The 13,268-nt window shown below is 47.8% G+C and overlaps 1 protein-coding gene across 7 annotated transcripts in view; it reads left to right on the forward strand.

The window, feature by feature from the left end:
- SFMBT1 (Scm-like with four mbt domains 1) overlaps nucleotides 1-13,268 on the forward strand; it is a 171,483-nt gene that overhangs the window by 108,317 nt on the left and 49,898 nt on the right. For all 7 annotated transcript variants that reach the window (XM_019505201.1, XM_019505207.1, XM_019505204.1 and 4 more), the window contains one exon: nucleotides 10,927-11,066. In XM_019505201.1, the coding sequence (XP_019360746.1) occupies nucleotides 10,927-11,066 (140 nt within the window). The remainder of the gene's footprint in view (nucleotides 1-10,926; nucleotides 11,067-13,268) is intronic.

Below are 13,268 nucleotides of genomic sequence, written 5' to 3' on the forward strand. Positions count from 1 at the left end.
CCTCACACCCACCCCCTCCCTCACTCACACCTTGGGCATGGGCTCTGTGCTGCCCCAGCCCCATGCTGTGCACTCCTGCCCAGCTGCAGCTCCCTCTGCTCCCACCCCCACCACTTCTCTACCTGATGCCTGGAACAAGCAGAACACCAGGGAAGCCGAGCAGGTCCCCTGACAACTGAAGCGGTGGCAAGAGCAGCTCTGCCTGGAAGCTGTGTTCTGCCTAGGCTGGGCCGGGCCCTTCTGCCCACAAAGGTGGGTGCAAGGCAAGTGGGCTGGGCAGGGTACAACTAGTTGGTGGGTTCCTGCTGGCCAGATGAAATTGCCTAGTAGGCAGGATGTGGCCTGCGGGCCATATTTGGCCCACCCCTGCCCTAACAGGTCTCCATATCCTGGATTTTGGAATCAGGCTCTGCCCCCTGTGCCCAGCCCTTGAATTCCCTGCTTCTCTTGGAGCTCTGCAGGATGAATGATATGGCCTTGCAGGCTGGATCTAACCCATGAGCCATATATTTTACCTGCCGGCTATGAATCAGTGATCTCAGTATCCAGCAATGCGATAGTGCAAAAGGAAGGCTTTTGACAATCTTTACTCTGAATATAGTCTGTCAAGTGATGAATAAGTCTTAGGGATGTGAAAGCTAAAACAATTAATCATGTGTGTTTAACTGATAAGTGAAATAATAACCAGTTAGCTTACTAGTTATCCTTTAGCTCAGGACGGGCATAGTCTGGCAGGGAAGTGGGGAAAGGAAGCCACAGGGCTCCCCAGCAGGGACCAGAAGGCAGCAGGGCAGGGAGGGAGGGGTGAGGAGGTGGGAGGGCTAGGGAAGGGATGAGGGGGATTTGTGCCCAGAGCCCAAGAAAAAACAGTGAGCAACCCAATGACTCATCAGCTAAGCAATTAGCTGCTCATTCGTAAGTGCTCTCTTCCTCCCACCTAGCATGGGTTTCAGGTGAGCTGTGTTGTCTGGTTGGACTTCCCTCCTTCCCCTAGTCAAAGGACTCTGAGAGTGGGGAGTAGTTCCCAGTAACATCTGTGTCTAACCTGCTGTGTTATCAGCAGGGATCCTGGTTTTCTCTGATGATAGATATATAGAGAGAGATATAATAGTGGTGTTTCATTTTGATCATGGAAAAACATGAATTTTGGACTACTATTTTAAATCTGGAAATTGGGGTTGTTTTTATTATGAGAGAAAACCAGGAGCTCTGTTTATTAGTTGATCATTTCGTTAGAGGAAGTTAAACAAATCTTTTTTTTAATTATATTTACATCCCAAATAAATCTACAGTTGGTAAAAGCGTGCAATTATTACTGCATCTGGTGCCATGAAAACTGTGTTGCGTTAATCTTGAAAGTTAGGTTATTTTAGTATCTTTTCTCCCAGGAATGGATATCCCAGTGGAAGTCAGAGCCATTAGTGTTGTATTAATCATATCTTGATTTTTCCTGGACATTTTCCTGTAAGCTATCTAAGTGTTTTTTGTTAAATATACCAGGATCATAGAATCATAGAAAAGCACAGCTGGAAAGGACCTTCAGAGGTCATCTAGTCCAACCTCCTGCCTGAGGTAGGATCATCCTTATCCAAACTATCCTATACAAATCCATTGTCTAACCTGTTAGCAAAATGATACAATCAACCACAAGGCATAGCACCCTAACCTGGCACAGGTAAAGCAGGTAGACGATGGTGGCCACGGTCTTTCTGCTGCAGAGTTTCAAGGAAGAGGGTCATGCTTCCCTCCCCCCTATTAGGAAGACAGAACCCCCCACAAGCTATACCAATCTCCATGAGGGTAAAATTCCTTCAAGACCCTAGTGATAGGTCTTGCTCTGGGAAGAGAGAGAAAACCCTCTAGCCAGAAACCTCTGGGTTGAAGTCTCAGTAGGACCATTGGCCACACCCCAGTCAACTTCTCGAGCCTTGGTTGCAGCCAACACCTAGTGTTTCCAAGAAAGATAAACCCCTTCCCCACCCCCTCCTGCTAACACATATAGCAGCAGAAGTGGGGAAAATTTCCTGGCCCCATCCAGCAACCAGCAAAGCCCAGAAAGCATAGGAAATATCCATAGTACTGCATAGGCATAACTACTCTTAGACCATTCCTGACCCATACTTATCCAACCTCTTTTTGAACACCTCCAGTGATGGAGATTCCAGAACTTCCCTAGGCAGTCTTCCACTGCCTCACTGTTTTAACAGTGAAGAAGATTTTCCAGATCTCTAACTGTAGGAAGGTTTGAGCCCCAGGGGCAGCTCTGACCACCCTTGGTGGTCACCAGGGATCCTGGTTTTCACTGGTTTAACCCCCCAAATTTCAGGTTAAGAAAAGTAACCCCAAATCCACATTTTTGCACGATTAAAATGAAACACCACTGTATATATAGATATATTTATATATTAGTGACATTTCATTTTGATCACGAAAAAATGTGGAACGTTACTTTTTTAAATCCAGAAATAGGGGATTTTTTTTTTTTTAAATCGGAGAATACCAGGATCCCTGGTGCTCACGCAACCCATGCCATGCTCCAGTTCTAGGGTACCCTCCCCTCCTCACTCGCCAGCCATGCCTTGATGTACTTGTCTGATTGAAAGGAAGGCCACCTAATGGGTCCTAGAGTAAGCCTCAATTCCTCTGACAGCCAGCAGATCCCTTCCAAACCTCAGTGGTCTCCATCTGGCCCTCAAGCTAAGTGGGCTGTCCTGGCACATTTGTGCCCACCAGGGCATCAGCAACCTTAAGAGCTATTCACAGCCTCTGCCCATGCATCAGGTGTTACTATTCAGCCATTCTTCCTTGCTGGGACTTCAACCTTCCCAGACTCCACCCCTTTACTCTCACTGGGCCTTCTAACCTGGGCCCACTCTTCTGGGCTCGAGCCCTAGTCTTTCTTACTTTGTTTCTTGGCCTTCTGGCCTTAATGTTTGTCCCCCTTGAGCACTGTGTTCTGAGCCTACTTTGGCTCGGTCTGCATCCCCGGGCCCTGTCTCTGCCCTGCCTGGGTGCTGTGTCCCCTGGCCCCTGGTTTGAGCATTGGGTAAGTATGCAAATTGGGCTCAAAGAAAGGCTGGAGCTGTTTTTTTACTTCACCATGTCCAGTGGCAGGCAAGATGCTGAATTTTGCTTCTTCCTTCTTAAGTTGTGAAGTTTTCATTTCAAAACAGCTAATTACAATATCTTTCATGCATAGGCAGAGGGATAAAAAAATATTTGTGGGGGCTGAGTGCATGTGCCCCCTCCCCTCCCAGCAGGTAAGTCTGTGGGGGAAAGGGAAGGGCTGTGAGGGGGCAGATCGAGGCCCCAGCGGTGAGGGAGGGAGTGGGGCAGGGGCTGGGTGAATGGGGCCCTGGTCGGGCTGGGTCGTGGGACAGTCAGAGCCCAGACAGCTCATCCAGGGACACAGGGGGGCTGCCACTACTGTGGACACCCCGGCAGAGACCCAGGGGCCATGTGCCCCCCTCTGATCTGTCTGCAGAGCAGAGGTGGCTGCCGCTGTGCGCTGGGCTTTCCTCTCTGCTTCAGCTGCCCTGGGAGCAGCGTGACACCATACGCATCCTGCTACCAGGCAGGCAGGGGACACATTGCAGCCAAGCAGCGGCAGGCATATGGCATCATGCCACTCCTGGGGCACCTGCAGCATAAAGCAAAGCCCTATGGGCAGCAGCGGCCGCCTCCCCCCCACACACAGATTGGAGGCCACATGCCCCTTGGCCCTCCACCAAGGTGTGCACAGCAGTGGGAGCCCTGCCCCCCCAGTCCCTGAGCAAGCCACCTGGGCTCTGATTGTCCCATGACCCAGCCCAGCCAGGGCCCCATTTACTCCAGCTCCTGCTAATGGCCTGTGTGCCACTCTGTCTCTCAATGTGAGGGCCTCAATCTGTACCCCCAAGTCCCTTCCCCGTCAGAGTAGATGTACTTTCCTGCTAGTGATTCCCATGCCAGGCTATGATCCTGGCTGCAGCCCATGGCCAGGCTGCCTTGTGACCCCTGCTGCCCCACATTTGAGGGGGATGAGCCCCTTTACCCCAGCCTTCTGCCGCCTATGCTTCCATGTTCCATCTTCCCATATCCCTGGCAGACCTCAAGACACTCTCATGCCCTCAGTCACTATTGGGACCTTTGCCATCCCCTGAGAGTCCCAAACCCAAACCACCAGTGTAAACTATAACAAAGAACTTAGCCCTCTGGCTATAACACAAAACTCCAAGCCCACTGGCTGTGTTACAGCCTACTGGCCCTTGGTCATATTCCCCTGGTAGCAAGCCTTCAGTGCTTTACTTGCATTCCCAGGATGTGCCAGGAGTTCATTGGGTATTCTGTTAAATACTTTGAAACTAAGCTCTTCTCTGCAACTTGCAGAGCCAGACTGTTTTTTTGGCTCAGGCTCTGAGTTTAGATAGTTTATAAGCCCACCCCCTTCAGATCAGGTGGTGTCCCAGCCAGCCACAGGAGTTTCTCCCTATGACCTGATGGCTGGTTTCCATGGCAGCTTGTGACTGTTGCTCTAGCAGCACCCCAGCTGCACAAACTAGGCTCTGCCCTGCTGTCTTACTGCCTAGCAGCTACCTTTGCAACAAGCATCTTAAGCAGAGTTCTCCTGACCAGGCTGCAGGGGCACCCCGTTACTTTAATGAGCAGCTTCCTGCCTAGGCAGCAGTGTTTCTCTATTGCCTTCCTTCTTGTTTCTGGCCTGTATTCTGCTGGGTAGGCTCTATCACCTGCAGCTTTTCTCCTTAAAGTAACAGGAGCCCCAGACTCTGTTACACCAATTTAACCATACTTTGCTTCAACTTCAAGCTATCAGTCCACATCCTACTCTCTGCAGCAAGAAATAAAATTTGTTTTCCCTCCTCTTTATGGCAGCCCTTCAGATATTTGAATACTGCCATGTCTTCTTGTATCTTACGTGCCTTTTCTTCAAGCTGATCGTGCCTGTTTCCTTCAACCTTCTCATTTGATTTGTCTTCCAAACCTGTGATCTTTTGTGTTGCCTGCCTCTGGACCTGTCTAATTTCTCCATGTCCTTTTCAAAATTTGGAGCCCAAAACTGCAAACAAAACCCCCCAAACTACATGAGGCCGTATTCTGTGTAAGGGAAAAAAACTATTTTCAAAACTGTCTCCTGGCAATAAATGTATTAAAATATTGAGATACATATATAGAACTGTGGATTTTAGGATTGGCTAGCATAATAAATATTTGTATTCTGAGCAGTTCGAATCCTATAAGATACAAGTTTGCTTTTGTTTCTGGTAACACATTTATCACTGTAAACAAAGATCTTTCACAGAAAAAATATCTTATGTACTAGATAGTGAAATTTAATGGTTTCTGAATTGTTGAAAGAATGCATATAATAAACAAATATACCTGCTGGTGAAACAGGTCTGGCATCTAAATGACAGGGATCTGTATGACATCTAAATGTTTATTGCACTGTTTGACATACAGTAAAATGCATGTCTGAAGCTATGCCAAATATAGGTTTTGCAGAACTGATTGCATTTGCTTTGCAATTACTGATTGCAATTACTTGGTATTTTAATTGATTTTTAAACAGAGGCACAATGTTAGTATGGTTTCATATGTTTTATCTGTTGGTTTTCAACCACTGGCTTTAAGGCCTCTAAATGAAAATGTTTGTTTCTCAATCAAAATGTGTAATATTACTGGAGAAAAACAATTTTATTGTTATACATCTGTAGGTAGCCAATCTACATTTTAAAGGATGCCAAAGTACTTCACCGACTTTAGTTGACAGGAGAACTAAAAAACACAGCTTCTTTCATTAAGCATTACAATGTAGCAATCATTGGGAACACAGCATTTAGGAAAATAGGTTAATACATCAAAGATTTCTGTATGGATAAGTCATTACCCAAACTTAATCTCTCTGACCTTAGATCACCCAGACCCAGTTTATTCTCAACTTTGGGTTGAAAAAACTGGCTTGCTTCTGCAGTATATGTACGTCAACCTTGCCAGCCTGTCACTGTTTGCTGTTGTTCATTGAGGATACACGCATCATATTCATAAAAAAGATACGGGATGGCTTGGCTAAGGATAATCTAGCCTCGCGGGAAGGGGAGGGGGTTGAACTAACATTTCTCAACCCATGGGTCACAACCCAAAAGTGGGTCACAAGAATATTTCAAAGGGTTGTGAGCAAGTGCCAGAAAAAAGTATGAAAGCACAGGTTTCCCCTTGCAGGTTGGCAGTATTCCAGCCTGCAAGGGCCTGTTTGGGGCATGGCCAGCAGAACCCAGGCAGGGTCCTGGGAGCAGGGGTTGGAGGGCCGGGACCAGCAGCCAGAGGAAGCTAAGTGTATCAGGAGTTGGGGTTGGAGGGCCAGGGCTTGGGGACTGCTGGGGGAGGTTGGGGGGCAGGTAGCTGCTGGCACTGAGGGAAGGTGGTTGGGCGCTGAGGCTCTAGCAGGGCAAAGACAGCAGAGGAGAAAGCTCCTGCTGCTTCATCAGGGGAAGGGGTAGAGCAGACCTGCATGGCCAGGCTGGTGACACCAAGGCTGGTGTCTGTGGGCGGGGTAGCTGGAAGACACTGCTGGAGTGGCAGGAGGGGCCATGACCAGGCTGCCTGGTACAGCATATGAACCCTAGCCCAGGGCAGGTGTGCCAGAGACCTCTGCTCCTCCTCCCTCCAGCCTCACTCTGCTGCCACCCACATGAGCCGGAGCCACCGTAGTCATGGCACTCAGGCCTGAGCAGGATGAGGGAAGGTGCGGGCCCCCTTCAGCAGGGCTTGGTGCAGGGGGAGGGGGCTGAGGCTTGGGAGTGAGGGTCAGCATGGCCCAGAGGGGGTAGGAGGCTGTGGGTCAGGCGGCAGGACCAGGGGTGCGTGGGTCAAGACAAGCCATCGATCTTGGCAAATGGGTCCCAGTTCAAAAAAGGTTGAGAACCAGTGAACTAGATGACCTCTGGAGGTCCTTCTAGCCCTACTTCTCTATGATTCTATGATTATCTAAAATAGCAGACTCTTGTAATGTCTACTTTTTTGAAATACCACCTGCTCAAAACTGTATTCCAGTGAAAAGTTGATAATCTTTTTTAATGACATGAGGCTTTTCTCTAGCCTAGAGGGTTATAAGCAAGGATCCTGGTTTTCTCTGTTTAAAAATTGCAAGTTCTCTGACAAAAATGCACAATCACAAATTCTTTTATTAGAAACCCCGAAATCTGCATTTTTCCATGATTTAAATTGAAATGCCACACAAAGTTTTATTGATGTATTTACAATTTTAAAGCAATTTGGAAGCCTAACAGTGCCTCGATCATTATCATAAAATAAATTCTAAATGCCTATACATTTGGGTGTTTGATTTTGCATTTTTTATCATGGAAACTCAGAGCTCCCCCATCCCTTTCAATCAGGAGGACATGGGTCCAGCTGCAGCTGCACGGCCCGCCCCTCCCCCCGCTTTATGGTGCTGCTGCTTTGTGGTTCTTAGCAGCCCTAATAATGTAGGTGCCTTGTAGGCCTATGCAAGTAGGTAGCTATTTGATCCAGCTTTGGATCTGGCTGCTTCGGATGCCAGTGATCCAATCCAGAGGTCTGGACCAGGTTCCTGCTTTGATCCGGCCAAAGTGGCTCCAGAGCTTTGGAGCTGCCTCGGAGATCCGGCCATAGGGTGGGAAATCAATGAAATATCTATAACTTTGTTGTTTTTGTCTGATTTGGATGAAACTTGCAGGGATGGTAGCCTCTGCTGATAACATAAAGCCTGCCAAGTTTCAAGAAGATCAGTGGAGGGGTTCGGGGGGAACCACACCACAAATTCTTGAAAGCAAAACGCATGTCATGTGTACGTGTTATGCTACGGAGGGTGAAAACTGCCGGGATGGTAGCCTCTAGTGAGGTCATGAAGCCTGCCAAGTTTCAAGGAGATAGGCGCAGGGGTTTGGGGGGAACTGTGCCTCAAGCTGCAGACAAGCAAAACTCGTGACATGGGTGACACTGTGTGTGTTAAAGCACAGCAGGGTGAAAGCTGCAGGCCTGCTAGCCCCTGCTGCAGCCATGAAGCCTGCCAGCTGTCAAGGAGATAGGTGCAGGGCAGGTTCTGGGGCCCCTCATTCATGGGAGCATGATGGGCCCGCGGTGGCCTGGGCACACCCATCCATGGGAATGTGATGGACCCGTGGGGCCCTGCACCTCTAGCTGCTGACAGGCAAAGCTCATGACATGGGTGCTTGTGCAGCTGACTGTCTCCGTCTTGGGGCAGTTGATTGTCTGTATTATTTCCTCTCCTTTAGTCTGTGGTTTTGTAGGTGTTAATCCTTGCTACTTAACTCGTTAACACATAACTAACACCTACACAACCTCAGACTAAGGAGAGGAAATAATACAGACAATCAACTGCCCCAAGACAGAGACAGGCAGTTGCACAAGCACCCATGTTACGAGTTTTGCCTGTCAGCAGCTTGAGGTGCAGTTCCCCCCGCACCCCTGCACCTATCTTCTTGAAAACGGACAGTCTTCATGGCCTCAGGGGCTATCACTCCTGCAGTTTTCACCCCCCTGTGGTGTAACACATACACATGGCATGAGTTTTGCTTCCAAGAATTTGGGGTGCAGTTCCCCCTGAACCCCTGCACCGATCTTCTTGGAAACTTGGCAGGCTTCATGTTCTCAGTAGAGGCTACCTCCCCTGCAAGTTTCATCTAAATCGGACAAAAAAACAACAGAGTTATGGATAGTTCATTGATTCCCCATTATACCCTATGGCCGGATCTCCGAGGTGGCTCCGAATCTTTCCAAAGCGGTTCGGAAACTCCTAACAAAAGTCTAATAAAGCCAACACTTCAATCCAGACATGCTGTTTCGGATGCGACAGCGTCCAAAGCTTCTTCAGATCTGAAGCACGGTCTGAAGCCTCGCATAGCTGTAGTGCCTTGCCCATGCCGTTGTCTCTCACTCCTGACCCACAGCCCCCCAGCCCTGCTGGTGCCACTCACTCCCCAACTACAGCCCCCTGGCCCTGCTGGTGTCCCACATTCCCCGCCCCCTCAGCTCTGCTGGAGGCAGCCCCCAGCTGTCAATGCTATGGGGCCAGGGACCTGAGTCTGCAGCTCCCTGTCCTCCACAGAAGTACCTGATCCCTGGCTGTTGCCCATGAGATGCAGGAGCTGCTGCAGTGGAGCAGAGTGTGGAGCCCAACTCCTGCTTCCCCATGGTTGGTATGGCCAGAGCAGACCCCATCATGGGGTGTGGATGTGGGCTGCCCACTGCAGGCTTGGGCTTCCCACCCTCCTGCCTTCCCCCAGGGCATCCATGGCTCAGCAAGTGGGACCCAGCACAGCAGGGCAGAGCTGAGCAGGGAATCTTGTTGCTGCCACTGGGAGTTCCACATTGCCATGGCAAGGTGTCCCCTGCACACCTGGCAGCAGTGAAGGGCACAACTCTGCGCCCCCTCCCCCACTGCAGCCGGGTGGGCAGGAGGCATTTCATCATGGCCACGTGAACTCCCAGCAGTGGCACTAAGCTTCCCCACCCTGCTGTGCCCTGCCATACTGGGTCCCGGCCACTGGGCCTTGAAGGCTGCAGTGGAGGGCAGCACGGCGGGCAGCCCAAGCCTGCAGCAGGCAGCCTGCACCTACCCCCACCCCATGCAGAGATCTGGGGGGGCATATGTCCCCCTTACCTTCTCTGGGAGTGCACTCAGCAGTGGGGAGCCATCCCCACCTCTGTTGCCCCCTAGCTGAGCTGCCCCTGGCTCCATCCCACTTCTGCCAGCCCCAGGATCCAAGCCCCATGCACCACCCGAGATGGGCAGCAGTCCTAGCCCTATCCAACTCCCTCCCTCCTTTACTATAGAGACCTCAATCCATTCGCCCCCACTCCCACCAGACTTACCTGTGGGAGCTGCTCTCCAGGCTGCCTGGCAGCCATGTGCATATACATGCACAAGGCACCGCCTACCTGACCACCCTCTTCCTGCTCCCCCAGGCCCTTGCAGCCTGGAACTCTTCCCACTGTTTCCCACATTTTTCTCCTTTAACAGGAGAAAAATCTGGGTTTTACCATGTTTTTCATGGTGAACAGAAAACCCAGATCCCCGGTTATATGCTATCCAGCCTTAAATCTATCATGGGTCAAATATTTCCTGTCTTGGGCCTCAAAATCCTGATGTAATAGAGAAAAAAGACCAAATGTTTTTTGTTGATTCATTTTAATATTTTTCTGAGCTGCTTAAAATATTAGAAATAACTCCAAAAATGGATCACTGGCCAGAACCCAAGAAGTGGGTGGTCAGAGATGCATGGTAAATTGCAAGGTCATGTGACTGGATTTGTTTTCTGGCTCACATCTTAACTGTATTATAGGGATATTGCCAGCAGGCATACAAGGAACAAATACACATGTAAAATTTAAAGGGCATCTATACACTTGCTCCAGGGCAGGAGAGGTGGCGCTTTAATTAGACCAGCTGAGAGCCACTCTAATTAAAGCGCCTACAGTGTCACACATATTCAGTGTCCCATGCTTCAAAATGGTGGTAGGGATGCTTTAACTAAAGTTCATTGGATGAGCTTTGGTTAAAGTGCCCCCACAACCATTTTGAAATGCAGGGACACAGAATACATGTGATACAGAGGCTCCTGGAGCACACTGACACATAACCTATACACATGAGTTCCATCATGTGTATAGGCACCCAAAAAGTCCATCTCTGCAACATCTAGTAGCTGGAGTTATAGTTACAGAAGTGATATTTTAACTCTATACATTCATATAGATTATTTTTTTCTTTTCCTTTTTTCTACAACTTGTAGTAATATTAAGCCGTGCAAGAATTAAGAGGGGTTTTTTGTTTGTTTGCTTTTTGTTTATTTTTTGCGGGACGTGGTAGAGGGATGGGGAAATGGCACTAAGTAATTTAAATTTTGGCTACTTTTCATTTCTCAGTGATAATTAATGGAAAGTACTGCTGCCCAAAGATCTACTTCAACCACCGGTGCTTCTCAGGGCCTTACCTCAACAAAGGGAGAATTGCAGAGCTTCCCCAGTCTGTAGGACCTGGAAACTGTGTTCTTGTTCTTAAAGAGGTGAGGTGGTTCTGAGGGTGGAGCTGTGTATGCAGTAGTGTATGTTAAACTCCTGAGTATCTTTCTAGTTAGAGATGAGTAATAGACTGTTAAATAATAGGAAATGAGTGGTAATGAGCTATGAGTTCAGTTTCTTTTTTAAAATGAAGTATGAGGCATTGAGTAGTTTATGAGTGGTTTGAGTCATGACAATATGCCTCTAATCTTCCAGTGATCTGATTATCTCATTACTACTGCATTTCTTAGTTTTATATAGAGTAAACTAAAATTGTCACTTATGAAAACAGCCAATTGTTGCTGGTAGACTTTGGCCTTCATTGAAACCCCATAATATGAAATTAGTTCTTAATATTTTAATAGTTCATTTTTAAACCAAGAAAAGTAGCCCAGAAAGTTTCCTTCTACAATCTTACGTGTTTATGGTCAAACTCATGAAATATAATTTCTTTCATGACAATTGGCAAAAAATGCCAATTAATTGGGTAAATATTATAATAATATTCAAGGAGCTTTTTGAATTTTTTGCAAATACCAAAGTCAGCCTAATTTAGGGAAAATGGAACAAACTGACTACTCTATGTTCTGACTGAAAGTAAACCTAGTGTCTTATAGCAAATGATCTGTTTCCCAGAAAATATTTTATATCAAATCACATAAAAATGAAACATTTTCATATGACATGAGCTGTTTTGCTGAACCTTCTAAAGACCAGAATTCTGATGTGCAATGTATCATCTAAAATGAAATTATGAATATTTTTCATGGGAAATACCCCTTCTTCTCCTTCTGCTTTCATCAGAACTCTCTAAAGAACAGTGTGTGGATTAAGTGTACTATTAGTGTAAATTAAGCAAAGGTTATGAGCAGCTGTTACATTTTTCTTGGGACCAGTTGTGCCTGTCTTTGTCTCAAAACAGAAAAGTTGCAGGATTTGCATTACAAACATTGCCCTTCTAATGAGAGTTCTGTAAGCAGCTGGATTTAGTGCTGCTTTTCTGCTGTTTATCCAATGATGCAATCCCAGGAGATCCATTCAGACACACTTTGCAATAAACTGTTAGCTGGTCTTGTCCCACAGACCTTGAAGTCTGTCCTGGAACAAAAGAAGTAGACATCTGACTGATCACAGTTTACCCCAGGAGAAAATAGATGCTCTCAGGACAAATGCGATGCTTGCTCGTAATCCTCCGCTTTTTTCCATTAAATACAAGACAGGAGACAAAGGATGTCTGAAAAGACTTTCTAGCAAACAAGTCAGAAACCAAGACTCTTGGGGCAACCACTTACAATGTTTGTTGAAAAAGTTTTAGTTGAGACATGTATAAAAATCACATAGGAAAAACTTGTGAGGATTTTTCTGTCTATTGGTGGCAGATCAGCAGGCCTTTAGTATGCCTTAACAATGGCTGAAGCAGTATGATAAGTACCAACCAAGCTGCACTTCTACAGAAACATACATCTTTATTAGGGCTGCGCGAAATTTTGCCAGCTTTTTCGATTCAACACTATTTCGACTCATTTCGAGCTCGAAACAGCGAAATCAAATTGACATGAAGGGGTTCGAAACAGCCTTGAAACAAAACAAGGCTAGTTGAAACTTTCAAAAGTTTCAAACGTTTTGAGTTTTGAAGCAGCCAGGTGCTGGGAGACAGGGGAGAACCAGGGTTGCACTTCCAGTGGCTCTGCAGCCCCATGTGGCTCAGCTGAGAGCACAGCCCTGGCTCTCCCTGCTTCCCACTGCCAGGCTGCGGGAAGCCAATCACAGTGCAGGGGAAGGGAACTGAGCTCAGGCTCAGTTCCCCTCCCCAGTGCTGCGATTGGGCTGGGGAAGGGAACTAAGCCTGATCGATCAGTTCCACTCCCCAGCCCTACAATCGGTTCCACTCCCCAGCCCAGTCTAGCTCAGTTCCCTTTCCCAGCTCCCTGGTCCCAGGCGGCAGCACCCGGCTTCCCTCCCTCATCTGGCAGGCAGATCAGTGGCCCACAGCCCTGGGAGGACTAGCAGAGTCCCCGCAGCCCTCCCGAGGTTGCGGGCCCCCATCTGCCTGCTAGATAAGAGAGGCTGTTTCGAGCTTCCTCATTATAATGAATGGGTGAAAAGTCAAAACAGCATCACTGTTTCGACAAACCAAAATGGAACAGCCGTTTCAAATCAAAATTAAATTTGAAACGAAACACTCTTCCATCAAAACCTCGAACCTG

The sequence above is a fragment of the Gavialis gangeticus genome, unplaced genomic scaffold, assembly GCF_001723915.1.
Source record: "Gavialis gangeticus isolate Ggan-Ray unplaced genomic scaffold, GavGan_comp1, whole genome shotgun sequence".
Taxonomy (NCBI): Eukaryota; Metazoa; Chordata; order Crocodylia; family Gavialidae; genus Gavialis; species Gavialis gangeticus.